Raw genomic sequence first — 21246 nt, forward strand, 5'->3', positions numbered from 1 at the left:
CTCAAAACCACTCACAAAGCAATGGGGACGTGGGGAGGCTATCAGAGAGAGAGAGAGATTAGGGCACCCGAACTGTGCCACCGGGCCCACACGAGGGAGGGCCCTCCCCTCATGAGCACTTGTGTTTCCTGGAGCCTAGGAATGTCTAGGGAAGACATGACTCTGGAAGTGGTGTTGGAGGGCCGGTTGGAGGCACTCTTTCCTCTGGTCTAAAAAAAATATTTACACTACCAGGCAAAAGGGGTTTTCTTTATTTCTTTCTATTTTCTACAGTGTAGAATAATAGTGAAGACATCAAAACTATGAAATAACACATGTGAAATCATGTAGTATCCAGAAAAGTGTTAAACAAATCAATATATATTATATATTTTAGATTCTTTGAAGTAACCATCCTTTGCCTTGATGATAGCTTTGCACACTCTTGGCATTCTCTCAACCAACTTCATGAGGAATGCTTTTCAAACAGTCTTGAAGGAGTTCCCACATATGCTGAGCACTTGTTGGCTGCTTTTCCTTCACTCCGCGGTCCAACACATCCCAAACCATCTCAATTGGGTTGAGATCATCTGACGCAGCACTCCATCACTCTCCTTCTTGGTCAAATAGCCCTTACACAGCCTGGAGGTGTGTTTGGTCATTGTCCTCTTGAAAAACAAATGATTGTCCCAACCAGATGGGTTAGTCTATCTCTGCGGAATGCTGTGGTAGCCATGCTGGTTAAGTTTATTCTAAATAAATCACTGACAGTGTCACCAGCAAAACACCCCCACACCAAGCAACCACACACCATGCTTCACGGTGGGAACCATACATGCAGAGATCATCCGTTCACCTACTCTGCGTCTCACAAACACACGGCGGTTGGAACCAAAAATCTCAAATTTGGACTCATCAGAGCAAAGGACAGATTTCCAAAGTTCTAATATCCATTGCTCATGTTTCTTGGCCCAAGCAAGTCTCTTCTTCTTATTGGTGTCTTTTAGTAGTGTTTTTTTCAGCAATTTGACTATGAAGGCCTGTTTCACGTAGTCTCCTCTGAACAGTTGATGTTGAGATGTGTCTGTCACTTGAACTCTGTGAAGCATTTATTTGGGCTGCAATCTGAGGCTGGTAACTCTAATGAGCGTATCCTCTGCAGCAGAGGTCTTCCCTTCCTGTGGTAGTCCTCTTGAGAGCCAGTTTCATTATAGCGCTTGATGGTTTTCGTGACTGAAATTTCCGGATTGACTGACCTTCATGTTTTAAAGTAATGATGGACTGTCTTTTGTCTTTGCTTATTTGAGCTGTTCTTGCCATAATATGGACTTTGTCTTTGTCACGACTTCTGCCGAAGTCAATGCCTCTCCTTGTTCGGGCGATGCTCGGCGGTCGACGTCACAGGTCTTCAAGCCATCGCCTATCCATTTTTAATTTGTCTTGTCTTGTTTTTCCACACACCTGCAGAAGCAGGTACCTATGGTAGCGGAGTCGAGGAGCGCGTCCAGGAGCACACAGCTTTGATTCACCATCTCGGCACCGCCATGTACCGTGTCTGTCACACTAGGGTGGGCATTCTAACCAACATAGAGAATAAAAAGCCTCTCTATGGCCAGGGCGTGACAGAATGCTCCATCAGTCTTCCAAGCCTTTGTAGATGAGATTTTCAGGGACCTGCACGGGCAGAGTGTAGTGGTGTATATACAACTTGCAGACTTGTTTACGTGTTGCTGTGCGTTTTGTTGCCTTACTTTGCTACCTGACAACTTAAGGTTTTGACTTTTTAATTACCGTTTATATTTTGTTTTTCCCTCACTCAACTTTTTTTCATTAAACTTTTTCACTCCGGACACTTTATCTGGACATGGTTCGTCAGGACTTCCAACAGCCGAAGCTAAGTAGTAACATTAAATGATGCCTTCTAATTGCAGTCGCTGTACTCATAATATACAGGAGAACGATCGCCTTACTGTGAGGATAGCTGTGCTGCAAGCCCAGCTTCAGACGCAATCATTAGGCAAGGGTAATTTGGTCTCGATTTAGTCCTGCCGTACATACCTACACGTACGCTACGGTCACAAGACGCAGGCCTCCTAATTGTCCCTAGAATTTCTAAGCAAACAGCTGGAGGCAGGGCTTTCTCCAAAAGAGCTCCATTTTTATGGAATGGTCTGCCTACCCATGTGAGAGACGCAGACTCGGTCTCAACCTTTAAGTCTTTACTGAAGACTCACGAAGGGTCATATGATTGAGTGTAGTCTGGCCCAGGAGTGTGAAGGTGAACGGAAAGGCTCTGGAGCAACGAACCGCCCTTGCTGTCTCTGCCTGACCGGTTCCCCTCTCACCACTGGGATTCTCTGCCTCTAACCCTATTACAGGGGCTGAGTCACTGGCTTACTGGTGCTCTTTCATGCCGTCCCTAGGAGGAGTGCGTCACTTGAGTGAGTTGAGTCACTGACGTGATCTTCCTGTCTGGGTTGGCGCCCCTCCTTGGGTTGTGCCGTGACGGAGATCTTTGTGGGCTATACTCGGCCTTGTCTCAAGTTGGTGGCTGTAGATGTCCCTCTAGTGGTGTGGGGGCTGTGCTTTGGCAAAGTGGGTGGGGTTATATCCTTCCTGTTTGGCCCTGTCCGGGGGTATCATCGGGTGGGGCCACAGTGTCTCCTGACCCCTCCTGTCTCAGCCTCCAGTATTTATGCTGCAGTAGTTTGTGTCCGGGGGCTAGGGTCAGTTTGTTATATCTGGAGTACTTCTCCTGTCTTATCCGGTGTCCTGTGTGAATTTCAATATGCTCTCATCTAAATCTCTCTTTCTCTCTTTCTTTCTTTCTCTCTCTCGGAGGACCTGAGCCCTAGGACCATGCCTCAGGACTACCTGGCATGATGATTCCTTGCTGTCCCCAGTCCACCTGGCCGTGCTGCTGCTCCAGTTTCAACTGTTCTGCCTGCAGCTATGTAAACCTGACCTATTTCACCGGACGGGCTACCTGTCCCAGACCTGCTGTTTTCAACTCTCTAGAAACAGCAGGAGTGGTAGAGATACTCTTAATGATCGGGCTATGAAAAGCCAACTGACATTTACTCCTGAGGTGCTGACTTGCTGCACCCTCAACAACTACTGTGATTATTATTATTTGACCATGCTGGTCATCTATGAACATTTGAACATCTTGGCCATGTTCTGTTATAATCTCCACCCTGCACAGCCAGATGAGGACTGGCCACCCCTCATAGCCTGCTTCCTCTCTAGGTTTCTTCCTAGAGAGTTTTTCCTAGCCACCATGCTTCTACACCTGCATTGCTTGCTGTTTGTGGTTTTAGGCTGGGTTTCTGTACAGCACTTTGAGATATCAGCTGATGTAAGAAGGGCTATATAAATACATTTGATTTGATATATTGATATATTGATGACATTCTGATATACTCCGCTACACGAGCCGAGCATGTGTCCTTGGTGCGCAAGGTTCTTGGTCGACTGTTGGATCATGACCTGTACGCCAAGGCTGAGAAATGCCTGTTCTTCCAACAGTCCGTCTCCTTCCTAGGGTATCGCATTTCCACGTCAGGGGTGGAGATGGAGAGTGACCGCATTGAAGCCGTGTGTAATTTGCCGACTCCTACCACGGTAAAGGTTTTGGTCAGTTAGCGGCTCCCATTACCTCACTGCTGAAGGGGTGCCCGGTGCACTTGCAGTGGTCAGCTGAGGCAGACAGGGATTTTAGTCACCTGAGAGCTCTGTTTACCTCGGCTCCAGTGCTGGCTCATCCGGGTTCCTCTTTGGCGTTCATAGTGGAGGTGAATGCGTCTGAGGCTGGGATAAGGAGCTGTGCTCTCTCAGCGCTCGGGTACGCCACCGAAGCTCCGCCCCTGTGCTTTCTTCTCGAGGAAGCTCATCCCGGCATAGCAAAAATATGACGTGGGGGACCGGGAGTTGTTGGCTCTCGTCAAGGCCTTGAAGGTGTGGAGACAGTGGCTTGAGGGGGCCAAACACCCTTTTCTCATCTGGACTGAACACCGCAATCTGGAGTACATCCAGGCGTCGAGGAGAATGAATCCTCGCCAGGCAAGGTGGGCCATGTTCTTCACCCCGTTTTGTTTTCACCCTTTCTTACAGACCAGGCTCCCAGAACGTTAAGGCAGACACATTGTCCCGGCTGTATGACACAGAAGAGCAGCCCATGGATCCCACTCCCATACTCCCATCCTCCTGCCTGGTGGCGCCGGTAGTGTGGGAGCTGGATGCGGACATTGAGCGTGCGTCACATGCAGAGCCCGCTCCCTCTCAGTTTCCAGCTGGGCATCTATACATTCCATCTGCTGTCCGCGACCGGCTGATCTATTGGGCCCACACGTCACCCTCCTCTGGTTATCCTGGGATCGGTCGGACAGTGCGCTGTCTTAGTGGGAAGTAGTGGTGGCCCATTTTAGCTAAGGACATGAGGGTTTATGTTTCCTCCTGCTCGGTCTGCGCCCAGTGCAAGGCTCCTAGACACCTGCCCAGAGGTAAGTTACAACCCTTATCCGTTCCACAACGGCCGCGGTCGCACCTGTCGGTGGATTCCTAACCGATCTTCAACCTTCACAGGGTAACACCACGATCGTGGTCATTGTGGATTGTTTTTCTAAGTCCTGTCATCTCCTCCCTTTGCCCGGTCTCCCTACGGCCCTACAAACAGGCCCTGTTTACACACGTCTTCCGGCACTACGGGGTGCCTAAGGATAGAGTGTCTGATCGGGGTCCCCAGTTTATGTCAAGTGTCTGGAAGGCGTTCATGGAACGTCTGGGGGTCTCGGTCAGCCTTAACTCAGGTTTTCACCCCAGGTGGAAAGAGTGAACCAGGATGTGGGTAGGTTTCTGAGGGTTTTTTGCCAGGACCGGCCTGGGGAGTGGGCGGCGTTTGTGCACCGGGCAGAGATGGCCCAGAACTCGCTCTGCCACTCCTCCCCTAACCTTTCTCCCTTCCAGTGTATATTGGGGTATCAGCCGGTTCTGGCTCCTTGGCATCAGAGTGAGACCGAGGCTCCTGCCGTGGATGACTGGTTCCGGCGCGCGGAAGAAACATGGGATGCCACGAAGGAGTGGCTTCGTAAGATGCATTTCAAGATCCTGGAGTGGCCTAGCCAGTCTCCAGATCTCAACCCCATAGAAAATCTTTGGAGGGAGTTGAAAGTCCGTGTTGCCCCAAAACAACACTGCTCTAGAGGAGATCTGCATGGAGGAATGGGCCAAAATACCAGCAACAGTGTGTGGAAACCTTGTGAAGACTTACATAAAACGTTTGACCTCTGTCATTTCCAACAAAGGGTATATAACAAAGTATTAAGATAAACTTTTGTTATTGACCAAATACTTATTTTCCACCATAAAGGGCAAATAAATTCATAAAAAATCCTACAATGTGATTTTCTGGATTTTTTGGACCTCTCTCATCTTTTTAAGTGGGAGAACTTGCACAATTGGTGGCTGACTAAATACTTTTTTGCCCCACTGTAAATATAAAAATATTTGAAAAATTAAAGAAGTAACAAAGACAAATAGAAACAAATACATTACCCAACCCCCAACACTGTGAACCAAGAGTCAAGACTAAACCAATTCACCTTGGGGATACTGGTTTTTATATTATCATTAATGATTTCTCACAAAACAGAAACAAATGCAACAGTATTATGAAAGAATTGTGGTTTATTTGGTAGCATTTCGTAGTGTGGCTTATTTTACTAATTGCATTAGTACTGTACAAAGTTAGTACTGTACAAAGATAGATTCCCCCGCTCCCCCTACCTCGGGCTTCCAGTGGGGAGACCTGAGGTCAACCTACCCCCCTGCCCCCCTCCCCCTCTCGTACTTCTGAGTGGGAGACCTGCCCAGGCAGTAGCCTGCCTAGCTCACAAACTAGAATCAGGGCACCCACTCCGACAAGGTTAATTGACCCACAGTCCCACACGATGACATGATATCATTGACATGACGTGCAAATGAGCGATAGAAAATTGATCGCACAAACTTCACCATCCCAAATTATTTTGTGTGGGCACTTATACCTAAACCCATGTCGCCTATACCTAAATCTCCCAATGTCTTATGCCATAGTTTTAACATCTCAATTGGCAGTAGAAACCACATTTGTTTACGCATGTCAGCCATATCAGCTATGTTTTTTTTAAAGGCAGCAAATGAGGCTGAATGAACTGTTTTGCTGCCAGACAAGGCTCCGCTGATAGCCAGGTGTAGAGGTTGTAACAATTCACTCCAAGGTGTTGAAAAGAAAGCTCTGCTGTTGGGACAGCTTTATGTAGGTCCTAAAGTTTTGTGTAGACCATTTGTCACCATTAGAGTGCAATTCATGTATTGTTTAGTGTTGTGTTGTGTAGTGGCTTTGCTGGCATGCATCTAAAAAAAATTGGGGAGTTCATACATAAAATCGCCACTGTAGAGAAACCTATTTTTAACACTGTATTGTAGCAACCAAGCAAACAACTTAGCGGGAGTAATGTTACAGAAATGACTGTATGTTCATGGGGCTTCTAAGATAAGTGCTGTCAGGATTAGAGGTTGACCGATTATGATTTTTCAACGCCATACCGATACTGATTATTGGAGGACCAAAAAAAGCCGATACAGATTAATTGGACGATTTTTAAAATGTATTTGTAATAATTACAATTACAACAATACTGAGTGAACAATAAAAATCCATTTAAAATAAAATAAATAATGAAACATTTTCAATTTGGTTTAAATAATGCAAAAACAAAGTGTTGGAGAAGAAAGTAGAAGTGCAATAAGTGCCATGTAAAAAAGCTAATGTTTAAGTTCCTTTCTCAGAACATGAGAACATATGAAAGCTGGTGGTTCCTTTTATAACATGAGACTTCAATATTCCAAGGTAAGAGGTTTTAGGTTCTAGTTAATATAGTATTTATAGGACTATTTCTCTATACCATTTGTATTTCATATACCTTTGACTACTATTCTTATAGGCACTTTAGTGTTGCCAGTGTAACAGTATAGCTTCCGTCCCTCTCCTCGCCCCTACCTGGGCTCGAACCAGGAACACATCGACAACAGCCACCCTCGAAGCAGTGTTACCAATGCAGAGCAAGGGGAACAACTACTCCAAGTCTCAGAGCGAGTGACGTTTGAAACGCTATTAGCGCGCACCCCACTAACTAGCTAGCCATTTCACATCGGTTACACCAGCCTAATCTCAGGGGTTGATAGGCTTGAAGTCATATACAGCTCAATGCTTGAAGCACAGCGAAGAGCTGCTGGCAAAATGCACAGAAGTGCTGTTTGAATGAATGCTTACGAGCCTGCTGCTGCCTACCACCGCTCAGTCAGACTGCTCTATCAAATATCAAATCATAGACTTAACTATAACATAATAACACACAGAAATACGAGCCTTTGGTCATTAATATGGTTGAATCCGGAAACGATCATTTTGAAAACAAAAAGTTTATTATTATCGCATATACCCTGACTCTGCGTGCAATGAACACAAGAGAAGTGACACAATTTCACCTGGTCAATATTGCCTGCTAACCTGGATTTCTTTAAGCTAAATATGCAGGTTTAAAAATATATACTTCTGTGTATTGATTTTAAGAAAGGCATTGATGTTTATGGTTAGGTACACGTTGGAGCAATGACAGTCCTTTTTCCACAAATGCGCACCGCATCGATTATATGCAATGCAGGACATGCTAGATAAACTAGTAATATAATCAACCATGTGTAGTTAACTAGTGATTATGATTGATTGATTGATGGTTTTTATAAGATAAGTTTAATGCTAGCTAGCAACTTACCTTGGCTTCTTACTGCATTCGCGTAACAGGCAGGCAGCTCGTGGAGTGCAATGTAAAGCAGGTGGTTAGAGCATTGGACTAGTTAACTGTAAGGTTGCAAGATTGAATCCCGAGCTGACAAGGTAAAAATCTGTCGTTCTGCCCCTGAACAAGGTAGTTAACCCACCGTTCCTAGGCCGTCATTGAAAATAAGAACGTGTTCTTAACTGACTTGCCTAGTTAAATAAAGGTGTAAAAAAAAATTATAGATATTTATTTTTATTTTTATGAAGACTTGAAATCGGCCCTAATTAATCGGCCATTCTGATTAATCGGTCGACCTCTAGTCAAGATACTTAATCATTTATCTTCATAGTGCTGCCAAGAAACAAACTTACTGCTTGAATTGTCTAACTACTTCTGAAATGATTGGTTCTTCTCATGTTATTCAATCCTAATACAGACTTGTTGTCAGCTATCGGGGGGATTTGTGTCAATAGATTTTAATATTAAAACATTCAGTGTAAAAATGAAACTACAAAAGTACACTGAACAAAAATATAAACGCAACATGTAAAGTGCTGGTTCCATGTTTCATGAGCTGAAATAAAAGATCCCAGAAATGTTCCGTACGTACAAAAATCATATTGATCTCAAATTTTGTGCACTAATTTGTTTACATTGCTGTGAGTGAGCATTTTAGCCTTTGTCAAAATAATCCATCCACAGGTGTGGCATATCAAAAAGCTGATTAAACAACATGATCATTACGCAGGTTCACCTTGTGCTGGGGACAATAAAAGGCCACTCTAAAATGTGCAGTTTTGTCACACAACACAATGCCACAGATCTCTCAAGTTTTGGGGGAGCGTGCAATTGGCATGCTGACTGCAGGAATGTCCACCAGAGCTGTTGCCAGAGAATTATATGTTTATTTCTCTACCATAAGCTGCCTCCAACGTTGGTCTTTCTGTCTGTAATAAAGCCCTTTTGTGGTGAAAAACTCATTCTGATTGGCCAGTCACGTGAAATCCATAGATTAGGGCCTAATTTATTTATTTAAATAGACACATTTCCTTATGTGAACTGTCCCTGAAAAATCTTTGAAATTGATGCATGTTGCGTTTATATGTTTTATCACTATAGAATGAAATGGTTAGGGTGTCATTTGGCTCTCTTCACACCTAAAAAAATGTATGACAGTGAGACTCAGTTTTTAGCTTTTTCTCATATTTAAAATTGTAACTTTCTCTTTTCGACATCATTCACATTGTGTAAAGTCGTTTTCACATACAATTTTATTTTAGTATGAATCATCTACCACTGTTCTTCTCCCACCAGTCATCTCCCAATAGCTTAGTCTCTGCTGTGATTATGTAAACATCACTTACTAGTCCCTGGGTGGACCTGTGGAGATACTTTGTGACAGATGTCAAAGCAATAACCTGACATGTTAGCAAAACAAACACTTGAGCTGCAGTGGAGTGTAAACTTTATAAAAGTACTCTTTCTACTAACTCTCCACATTCCACTCCATTTCTATACATGTATCTAATATATTAATATATGTGTTATTGGTATTCAGCAATTGTTTGTTTCTCAACGAATTCAGCATACCAAACATTTTGAATGGATAAAAAAAATTCCAATATGTAAGAAACATTTCACAAATCCTGCATATCTTAACATACATGTTCATTAAATAAAACGTCAGAGGCACGGCGTACTCGACAACGTGAACGTTTTATTGGAAGAGTGCAATATTTATCTTCAGTGCTGCAACAAATTAACAACACAATCAAGTGATAAAAGTTACAATATCTTCAACACATTCACAGTCCATATGAAAGTGTAACACATTTCACATGCCTTTCACAGAAGTGCCAAACCAATCACAGAAACTTCAACCTCTTCAATGGCGTGGTCTTGAATATGGTGTGTGACTATGTTTTGCAAACTGACTGAATTATATGAAAAAAAACACTGTTCATTTTATATATTTCAGCAATAAAATCAGACATTTTAAATATTATTTGAAGACATTTCTAAGTTTCCTTAATTGTCATAGTAACATCAGGGATTGTCTGAACGTGAACATGAATATTGATTGTTTTCATCAGCATGTGCACTTGGTACTTGCTATCTAACCTACTACACATGCTATTGTGCATATTACACAAACCATCAAGGAACCCTAGCAATTCACTGTATTTCTATTTTAGATGTTACCGTTTACATCACATACTGTTACAGTACTCAATACATTTTTCAATTTAGTTTCCATACTATGTGGAAAATAAAACATGTAAGTTATAGGTTCAACACATCTAACTTTCATTTCCCGGCCATCTGTCATTTTCTCACTCATCACCTTGCACACCTCTTACTTTTAGAGGTAAATCAATGTAAAACACATGCAAATAAATAATAGGCCTATCATGTATCCATTTATACAAATTCATAAAACTTGTTTTGAATTTGAACTTTTCTGCTACAGAACATCCAATGGAACATACATTAGAACATATTATAAATGTGTGTGAATGCACTTCACTGATCAGAATTATAGTAGAGAATGAGATACTAATTATTTGCCCCCTGTGGCCACGGGACAGTACTTTTTTCCAGAAATGAAAACCTTTAAAGCTAGAATCCATAGTGGTGAAACTGCCACGTCCGTTTGCAATATTGCAACAACTACATTAACACTATTTTTGCGTTCATGACACTATACCCCTCTTAAAAAAAGGAAACACTACATTGATTCAATTGTTAATTATAATATGCTGGCCCTATTGATTACATATGTACATCCAATTACATTTTCTACATTTGTTCTTACAGTGTTTCTTTTGCAGTGCAGTGTTTTTTTGTTTATGTCATCTAGCTGAGGATGTACAAATAGCTGTGCGAGATTACCTTCTCATAGTTGTGCATGGCAAGGTAGCGTAGAGGGACTGACACGGGTGGCCTGGGCCTCGACCCATATGTCCAACGGTAGCACTCACCCATGACCACAGAGGCTGGGCCTGTCTGAAGGGAGGCCCATAAACAGGGGCAGAGGTCAAACTCATAGACCTAGTATGCATTGCTGGGGGTGGAGCATGATAGTAACCACCACTGACACTGGGTGCGTCCAATGACACCTTGCGCTTCCGTTCGTCCGGAGGTTCCGGAAGAGATCGTTGGTTGGCGGCAGAGTTGACGTTAGTGGAGATGGACTGAGGGAAGTTCTGGAATTGGAAGGCATCGTCCATCAGACCCAGGGGGCTCCGGGAGGCAGCCTCCCAAGGGCTGGGGGGCTTGAGGGTGACTTTTTCCTGCCAGGAGGTCTGTCTCCCGAGAGATGGATGGAACACAGGGGTGGTCACAGGGGACATAGATGACTGTGAGGGCATGTAGGACATGGAGCACATCCGTCTGGGTAGGGACAGAGAGTAGCTTCTGCCAAGACCCTGGGAGAAAAGGACATTGTACTTGATTGATGTGAATCTGCTATTTTAAAGCATACTGTACACACTGGGGCTCAGGGTCAAAATATAAAATACCAAAAGTAATGTAATGCACATGTAATCATGAGGCACTAAATAAACGTGTTCATGACACTGTACCCCTCTGTTTCCAACGAACAGTAGTTCTATACAACTTGCTTTGGCATGGAATGCTTGAGCAGAAAGGAGAGAAGATTCCTCATCCAGTGCAGTAAGGTGATTCATTTTGCGGTCCAATAAAACACACACACACACACACACACACACACACACACACACACACACACACACACACACACACACACACACACACACACACACACACACACACACACACACACACACACACACACACACACACACACACACACAGTGTCAGAGGGCATTGCCTCCCATGAAAGAGCAGGATATCCACTTTCAATCTCTTCATATGGACACAGGCCAATTCTACTAAACTGGGTGTTCATCACCATACATGACCTTTCCCCATGATTATTGCTATTTTTTTCACAACATATCACTCTCTCATACAGTAGCATTGTGGCCTGGAGATGAATGCCTATAAATAATCACAGTAGTGAACAGGCCCTCAAACCTGATGATGCATTATCACTGCACATTTTGTTCAGCATTATCACTGCACATTTTGTTCAGTGTTCATGTTCCAAACATAGCTGGGTGACGTAATGGGGTCGTTTCTCCTTAAAATACACGAGTCCCCTTGGCTAATTAAGACCAATGGCTGGGAAGAGGGTTTGTTTTCAGCACTTACCTTTGGCAAGGTTTGATCTTATCGGGTCTCTGCTTAGCAGAGCTAACTTTTCGAAAGGGATAGCATGTTTTAAAGATGGTGAGTCTGAGCTATATTTGGAAACGGTGAGCCCTTTGCTCATAGCAGGTCTCCATGCAAACTTTGGGTTTCAGCAAATACTTGTTTTAGTGGACAGTAACACATTGCCTTAGTAACACATTGCCCTAACAAGTCATTGAAAACATAAACCTACAAAAGTGTCTTAAACAGGAGGAAAGGACTCAAATATAGTTTAATTTGCTGTAAAGTAGAAAATGTGAACTGACCTGCATTATACACAATGAGGAAATCATCGTTTTATCATGATTGTTTTTAACCAGACATTGCTTAAGGTACCATGAATTGGCATCATTAGCAAATACATAGGCAACATTAAAATAGAAGAGGTACTACAATATGAGTGTGTGGTACAATAATTCAAGCGTGATGCATTCATAAAAGAAAACGTTGCAAGAGTCCATGCAGTAGTAATGAAATATAAAAACATACACAGGGAAAGGGAGATATTTAATAGCAAGATTGTGCTACGAAACGTGCAATATACAATGGAACACATAAAAGAGGAACAATAAACGTAACAAAGGACAGAAAAGGTCAAGTCAGCAATCTGATTGGAAATTACAAAAGGATTATTTGTAACATATATATCAATTAACCTGAACATAAAACATGTTTTATTAAGTGTTAAAATGAATATGTTGATAAAAACCACTAAGTGACTGGCCATAATTGACAATAAAATACAAAATTCCACATTGTCAACAACACAAAGATGTAGTGGGGGCTTTACAAACACAATTAGGAAAAGCTTTGAGCTGTATCACACTATTAAATATAGTTTGGAATGAGACTGAAGGAATTGTAAGAGGTCTGCATCCAAATATAGTGCCTATTATTGTTATTATTATATCTCTTCTAATCATAGTCATCATAAAAGTATGAACAAACCCCCCTGTTTTTATGTTAGGCACTATCGTTGCTATCATTTTGCATACATTTTGACTAGCATCCAACCTACCCACACTGTTTAACATTTCCTATGGGTATGAATGTTGCAATAATGATAATGGTGGTGTCATGTGGTCATGACACCACTGGTGAATACAGGCTACCCTAAACATAAATTAATTTACACAAAAAAAAGGCGAGGCAAGGCACCATAGACAAACTAGAAATGTTTCCTCTTTTCAGCTGCACACACAACTGATCACAATTTCCTGAGAATACTCAACACGACGTATCCCTAGTGGGACCAAAACTTCAGCCAAGGAGGGGACTTTTTTGTTGAATTCTTCCTCTTATGCCTAATGGGTATAGAACTTTCCCCTGCTAGTATCTGTATCTTCACTAATGATCTAGCGCTGCAGACAACAATATAGCAGCTACCCTGACTTTCTAAACTGTGTATCAATAGATAGCAAAAATAGCTAACTAGCTTCATTGGCAAACACTACATTGGTATTAGCAGTAGCTAACATTAGCTTCATTCACAACTTCATTAACAACACCTACAATAGTCTCTCATTCTCAATAGTTTCTCATTCTGAAACACTCATGTACAGCTAGTCTCTAATTTCATTGTTTTACAAGCTATGAAGCAAACAGATAGCATTATGAAGTTGAAGTGGGGCGTTAACTCAAGCAAAAGAGGTAGATCGAGGCAGGGTGGCAGAGTGGCCAATTAATGATAACAACCATACGCAGTGATACCTACTGACATATTTTATCTGTATAAAAGCACTGGTATAACACAGGTTGTTGGTGTGGAAAATGACTTCCATAAGACAAAGACAGAGGCATTTGTTTTCTCATGTTAATTTACTATACATCTAAATGTTCTGCAATTTGTAAAAAAAAATGTGTAAAGCTAGAGAGAGGAACATAATGAAAATGCATTCATTGGTTTCCCTTGTTGACCTGTCATGCATAATGTATATTCTTTAAATATTGAATTTATTGTTTAGTTTTATTGTTCTAAGTTGTCATGTAAAATGTTTTGTGATAGGTTTGCATACTACCGTATGTGTAGTAGAAAGTAAGAAGATATAGGTTGACAGTTTGACACCGCAACAATGCAGAGATATTACCAAAAATAAGTATGTTATTTGAAATACTTGGCAGGACACATCTAATTTAATTTAAACCATTTTAAATAAATGGTGCTTTAGAAATGGTAAGAAATAGTGTATAATCTCTGCATCTTCTGCAACATCAAAATGGGGCAGTGGGTTGGGACTAATGTTGCAGAATGACATGCCTCCACTGTTTGGTTGTTACTGCTTGCTTTTTGGCAGAAAATGTAGGCCGAGGAGCCATTTGAATGGTACCTCTAGAGAGGACATCAGCATCAAAGGGTATAGAAGACATAGATTCTGAGTTGACACTGAGAGATAGCTGATGGGGAGTGCTTGTGGGTATAGGGCAGTGGGTGCTTGGAGCTTGGGTAGCTTTTTTGGGGATATCATGCAGAGCAGGTGAAGCATTATGCTTCCAGTACAGTTGCTTGCTAAATGGGAGTGGTTCACTTGACTGTGTAGATTGACAGCCGAAAGGGTATAGGACACTCACCGATCTAGTAGACTTAGCAGGAGCTATGGGCTTGCATGGTTGGTTTGCTGGGGGAAGATCATGGGCAGGGTAAAGAGAAATGCCAAAGGCAGGTCTAGGGCTGACAACAGGGGCAGGTTTAGGGCTCAATGGTGGATTTGACTCAGGGGTTGGGATGGGCGCCATTTTGAGGCTAGGGCTAAGGTCTTCAGCCTCAGTGCCTACGTTATATCTAAAGAGTGATGAGTCCAGCTGGTAAGGCTGATGTTTCAAGACATCTAGGGCATCGATGTGCTTGTGGGGTGGTGGTTTTGTTTTCGCCTTGGTCTTTGGCTTGATTTTTGGACTTGTTGAAGGTGGCTGCTTAGCTCCTGCAGGGGGATAGCAAGGAGCATGACTGGGATTGTATGACAAAGGAGATGGGGCTCGGACGTTGGATGAGTATCTCCAAGCACCTGGAAGGGAGGTGGTGGGGGAAGGAGACTTTGCTTTGTTGGCCTGAACTGTTTCGGCGTCCACCACATAATTCTCCATACGGGTCTTCCTCTTGGCAAAGAGTTCGGCACCTCTTCCCCTCAGAGTTGGACCATTTATGGCTGGACTAACATGGCCCTCAGAGATGATACCCATTGGAGATGTAGACGGTGCCTTGGCTGCGTGGCTGTAAGAGATCTCTTGTTGAGGTGGGCAAGATTCCACCGAAGGATTTGGGGACTTATTCTTTGAGACTGTGAGTTGGCGAGGTGCCGTGTGATTTGGGTTTGGGGCCTGAATACTCACTGGGGACCGCGATGGTTGTGGACTCCAGCTATTCATGGTTGGCTGAAGTTGAGAGGGTGATGTTGAGTTGGCTGGTGCCCCGGTGCTCATTGGTGGCTGTGGTCGTGCCTGAGTTTGGGGTGGTTCACGGGGGTTCACCATTTGCTGAGGCAAAAGCCAGTCTTGTTGTTTGAAGTATTGCTGAGGAGGAGCCCCCACTGGACTTGGGAAAGATGCTGGGATTGGACTCCTTGCCGGGTGAAGTAGCACATTTGAAGAACTCTCCTTCAGCCATGGTGGACAGGCTGGGTTGATGCTAGGTTTTGGTGCAACAGGTGGGGGATACTTGTGCTTGACTGTTCGGGGTTGCATAAAGTTGCATGCCTCAGCACCAAGACTAAAGTAGTCTTCCTCTTCTCCTGACTCAATGTATGATCTTCTTTCCACTCTGTTTTGAATATAGGCATTGGATGCTTGATCAGAGGATGCTCTATTAGCACCTCTTCTTTTTGAGTCTAGTAGGATGCCATTCTTGATTGCTGGTACAGATATGCGTTCATCACGCGATGCTATGAAGTCCCCAGTTGGGGACCAGACCTGTGGAACTGTGTGTATAGGGACTGATACCTTGAATTTGAGTTCATGATGCTTCACTGGACTAGTGACACCACTAAGAGGAGAGAATGGGATAGGCACTCTGTTTTGGGATCCCAAGAAGGGCTTCGCTGTTCTGTTGGGCACAAGAGGCTTTGGTATGGCACTAGATAGGTGGTTGGGTATTCTGTTCATCATGTGAGTACATTGTTGCACCTCCTGTTGGTTTTCTTTGCACTGCAGTTGTTGATTGCCATGAGCATGATTGGATTGCACGTAAGTTTCATCCATTTTGTAAGACTTGTGCAGTTCTGTGTCTTCAAGCTCTACAATACCTTCGCCTGGTAAGCCTTTGCACCTCATTTCCTCGTGCTCTAAGGCAATCTCATCCATCCTCTGGCGGCGCTGCGCAAACATTGCCACGCCCTTGCCTCTTGTCTCTGGCAGTCGCTCCATCTCTTCCAGGTGCAGAAATATGTTGGCTATTCCAAGGTTCTCCTAGTTTAAATTGATGTCTCGTTCTTGTACATTCATTGAATAGTCTTCTTCAAGTTCTGAATAATCTTTAGTGGTCAAAGTAAACCTGACCGTTTTGCCGTCTTCACTTTCTATGTCTTCGCCGCTTTTCAAACTGGTGCTGACCTGTCCTGTAGCTGACAAGTGTATAATTCTTAACCCTTTACCGCTGCTTCTTGAACATCAACACCCCTCTGTTTCTGGGATTTGGTGCATCGGTCAACAGCAAAGCAATGCTTTTACATTTAGACTTGGCTTCCTTCACCTGCTTGTCTGACTGGCTCTTGCTCTGTCTGGGCCCTGGAGGGGAGATATGAGGAGAGAGGCCAGAGATAAAAAGAAAGAGATTTTATCAATGCAATGTAAATACATAAACTATGATTTTTTGCTACCTCAGAATGATGCATATGTAATGTCAGGAGGTATCACATGAAGTACCCCACATAAAGGACATTACAAGAGCAATGTCTACCCATTTCAAATGATCTGTGTCCGGAGAATGTCATCAACCGATTACTTTTAGGGTGTAGCTTTCTCAATTGCCATTTAAGTTATAGTACATTCGGAATGTATTCAGACCCCTTCACTTTTTCCACATTTTGTTACGTTACAGCCTTATTCACATAACACCCCATAACGACAAAACAAAAACTGTGTTTTAGACATTTTTGCAAATCTATTAAAAATAAAATACTGAATATCACATTTAAACATATGAAGTACTCAGTACTTTGTTGAAGCACCTTTTGCAGCCTTGAGTCTTCTTAGGTATAATGCTACAAGCTTGGCACACTTTCTTCTCTGCTGATCCTCTCAAGCTCTGTCAGGTTGGATGGGGAACGTCGCTGAACAGCTATTTTCAGGTGTCTCCAGAGATGTTGGATGTGACAATTGGCATTCAGGCCAAAGAGTTCAATCTTGATTTCATCAGACCAGAGAATCTTGTTTCTCATGGTCTGAGAGTCCTTTAGATGCCTTTTGGCAAACTCCAAGCAGGCTTTCATGTGCCTTTTACTTGGGAGTGGCATCCGTCTGGCAGAGCTGCAGAGATGGTTGTCCTTCATGAAGGTTCTCCCATCTCCACAGAGGAGCTCTGTCAGAGTGACCATCGGGTTCTTGGTCACCTCCCTGACCAAGGCCCTTCTCCCCTGATTGTTCAGTTTGGCTGTGCTGCCAGGTCTAGGAAAAGTCTTTGTGGTTCCAAACTTCTTCCATTTAAGAATGATGGAGGTCACTGTTTTCTTGGGGACCTTCAATGCTGCAGACATTTTTTGGTACCCTTCCCCCGATCTGTTCCTCGACACAATCCTGTCTCGGAGCTCTACGGACAATTCTTTCGACCTCATGTCTAGGTTTTTGCTCTGACATGCACTGTCAACTTTGGGACCTTATATAGACAGGTGCGTGCCTTTCCAAATCATGTCCAATCAATTTACCACTGTTGGACTCCAATCAAGTTGTAGAAACATCTCAAGGATGATCAATGGAAACAGCAAACGGTCTGAATACTTATGCAAAAATGTCTAAAAACCTGTTTTCGCTTTGTCATTATGGTGGATTGTGTGTAGATTGATGAGGAAAAACAATAATTTAATCAATTTTATAATAAGGCTGTAACGTAACAAAGTGAAGGGGTCTGAATACTTTACGAATACATTGTACATGGGGTTAGCTGCAGAATATAATGGATATCGAATAGAAATATCTATTCAACTTAGTTGCTTCTGACTTGATGATCTCAGCACCTATGGTAAATCTAGCCTTTTTTGTCTTGAATTGAATTGAATTAGTATGGTTCACATATCATCCTTTGCCGTTCTGCAAAACAGTTAGTGTTCATGAATATCATGCTAATATCATGACAGCCTACATGATTCATGAGAAAAGGAATTTATCATGTACAGTACCTTAGTTTACTACATTATAAATAGAAGGCTTGGAGACAGACAACTTTGGAAGTCACTTTCCAAACAACGAGCTCCATTATTTCATTATGTATTACAAATCATTCAAACATTAATGGCCAATATTTTAGAATAACCTTTTTCTTCATAATATTTAGACTTAACTCCAAAATAAAGGAAGAAATAGAGAGCCAGAGATTTGAAGTTTAATTCCAGACCTATTTATTATCTTGTCACGATGGCTCCTGACAAATGGCTCGTATTGTATTATAGCAAACACTTCAATTTACTTGAAGCTTCCACCCTAAGGTCTACAGAACACTGTCGTCTATTGATGTGATGGATGTCATGTAAACTGACTACACAGTTGAAGAAAAACCCATTTTAGCTACCTAGCCAATTACCCGTGGCTTATATAAAGACCCTGTGCAGTCTAGTAATACTTTTAAATAGTCATATTATAAGTAAAAAACTAATACAAATAATAGAAATATGATACTTTTTAAGTTCGATTTTAGTCCGTTGACATTTAGAATTTATTTTATTTTATCCGAAGAGCTGTAAAGTTTTTAGTGTCCACTAGAGGATGTTAATATATGTATTTTTGCCGACAGATATATCCAATTTACATATTAGGATTTGCAACATTAGACAACAGACACAACCTGTTAATATTACAACTTTCATCTTTACATTAAAATAATATGTTACTTACTATACTCCTACATTGTTAATACTTTACATGTTAAAAGGGATGTTCAGTATTATACTATACAATAACTAAAAATCTATGGAAGTAGGGAGCATGCATGCAGGGCCTGTTAAAATGTTCACAGCCAAATCAACTTTAATCAATGTAGTTATTTGGTTTAAAGTTACTTAAAGGTGATCCAGTTTTTTTAACATGCACCACAAGCCCCCATCACTCCCATTGTTTTCAGCTAGCGGTGGCTAAAGTTAGCTGACGTTTAAAGAAAACCGAACCATGGATTAATGTTTTTTTCCTGGGCTATAGACTACTTTCAGGATGAGGAACCATCTAACGTTACATTTTAAAATACTTCTCCTTTAACTCTTCAAACTATTTATGGTTGGTCAATCTGATTTATCCATGTTTTTCTGTTATTGTCCATCTGACGGTGTTGTAGAATGAATGAACTCAAATTATTTATTGCATTTGATATAGTTGAGGCTTTACTTGGAGGATTAAATTAAAAAGAATAACAATGTATAAACACATAATTACACTTTGTGTTCATTTAAAATAATATTTAGCAAAACATCTGACCCCAAATTTAATAATAAATATAGAGTTTGCATGGTCTTTGCAACAAACTGTTTGCTTTGTGCATATAACATACATTGACAGCAAATCCAATGAGGGTAAACATTCACCAAAGTCGGACAGCTACTTTTAATGTGCTTTAATTTCAGTATCGCCTGGACCTGCAGACTCTGCAACTGTGTACTTTTATTTTTAGGTCCACATTGCAAGATGCAATAAAAGCACTAGTCTCATTTTAGAGCTAACTTAGGGGGGTCTCTGAGGCAAGAAAAGTGAGGAGCTAACTTTCCATTACACAGTCAAGGCTAATGGTTTGAAAAGGGATCGGGTGTCAAGCCAGGATGACACATGGTGGTGTCCATCAAATTCCCTTCTGCCAGTCTCATCAGAGGCATGGATGGTCGTATTTTATTATGATCCACTCAGACTATTAAATGCACAGGAGAGCCAGCCTGTATGCCCACTTCCAATAAGCACACATCCCAGCAGTCATGCCCTTTAGTCCAAATTCAAACATTGCATCATTATCTATTTTGCTTTATAAACGTCACTGTACTTTGTAGCAGCAATAACAGTAGTTCCTTTACAATACAAATAACATGATTTAAGTGACAACAAGCCAATTATATTTGACATGCCTTTTTTTTTCAAATTGTTGTATTAAAATAACATTTCTAACATTGTTTTATTTCATTTTAAGCCAAATGCAACACAGAGAAAATTACCACATAGTTTTGAGTTGCACAGATTTACATTGGTACTCGATCTACAGTAAATGAATGAGGGGGTGGAGGGAGGAGGAGGGTGGCTACTTACGTGCGTGCCTCACCCTGTGTCTGCTGGGACTGGGGAGATCTCACTCCTCTGCCTGCTCAGCACCCTGCGCTGAAATTCTAAAGGATAGATAAGCAGGAGGTGTTTCGCTGTGCCCTCCTTCTTCCGGAGACTCAACACTCCCATTCCCCCTGGCCCCGGTCCCAGAGCCCAGCCTCTTGCCGTCCCCCCTGGGTTGCCCATGGGTAAGAGTTAGGGTCATCTAACTCCGGCCAACGGAGGAAGAGGAGGTGGACCGTTGGAATGATATTTGACACAAGTTGGGGTTCGGGGCGGGGGCTTGTGGGATCTTTGGGGGAGTCGGTGAAGGGGTGCTTGAGTAGAATTCGGCATAGGAGACCTCGGATTCTGCCGGGTTGATGCTATATGGCCCCTGTGATAAAGTGTCTATCTCTTGGCTTCTGCTGGGGCTCAGTCCCCTGACCGGGCTACATTCTTCCGGGCTGTAGTTGGAGGGTGGTCTCTGATGTTCCACCATGGCTTTCTTGGTGTGTGGTTCAGGGCTCTACAGAATGGGGGGACTCAGCCTGTCTAATGTGGGTGTGCTGGAGATCTACGGGGAGCTCTGTATCACTCTTCCTTTCTTCATTGTAGGATCCATCCCGGGACTCTGAGATGTAAACGTCTTCAGAGGAGTGGCAGTACTCAGAGACTGACCAAGCGCCCATGACAATGATCTCCTGATCCTCTGTTTCTGACTCCATGTCTTGTATGTTACAGACACAGATAGGGT

At 42.5% G+C, this 21246-nt stretch overlaps 1 protein-coding gene across 1 annotated transcript; it reads right to left on the reverse strand.

The window, feature by feature from the left end:
* Positions 1–9496: 9496 nt before the first annotated feature.
* On the reverse strand, positions 9497–20692 carry LOC139374932 (synaptopodin-2-like). The gene is made up of 3 exons (XM_071116181.1): positions 20496–20692; positions 14643–16790; positions 9497–11227 (listed from the first exon to the last, which is right to left on the reverse strand). The coding sequence occupies exons 2-3, from the start codon at positions 16428–16430 to the stop codon at positions 10688–10690; spliced, it is 2328 nt and encodes a 775-aa protein (XP_070972282.1). The 5' UTR covers positions 16431–16790; positions 20496–20692; the 3' UTR covers positions 9497–10687.
* Between the last annotated feature and the right edge of the window lie 554 nt (positions 20693–21246).

The sequence above is a fragment of the Oncorhynchus clarkii genome, chromosome 19, assembly GCF_045791955.1.
Source record: "Oncorhynchus clarkii lewisi isolate Uvic-CL-2024 chromosome 19, UVic_Ocla_1.0, whole genome shotgun sequence".
Lineage (NCBI taxonomy): Eukaryota > Metazoa > Chordata > Actinopteri > Salmoniformes > Salmonidae > Oncorhynchus > Oncorhynchus clarkii.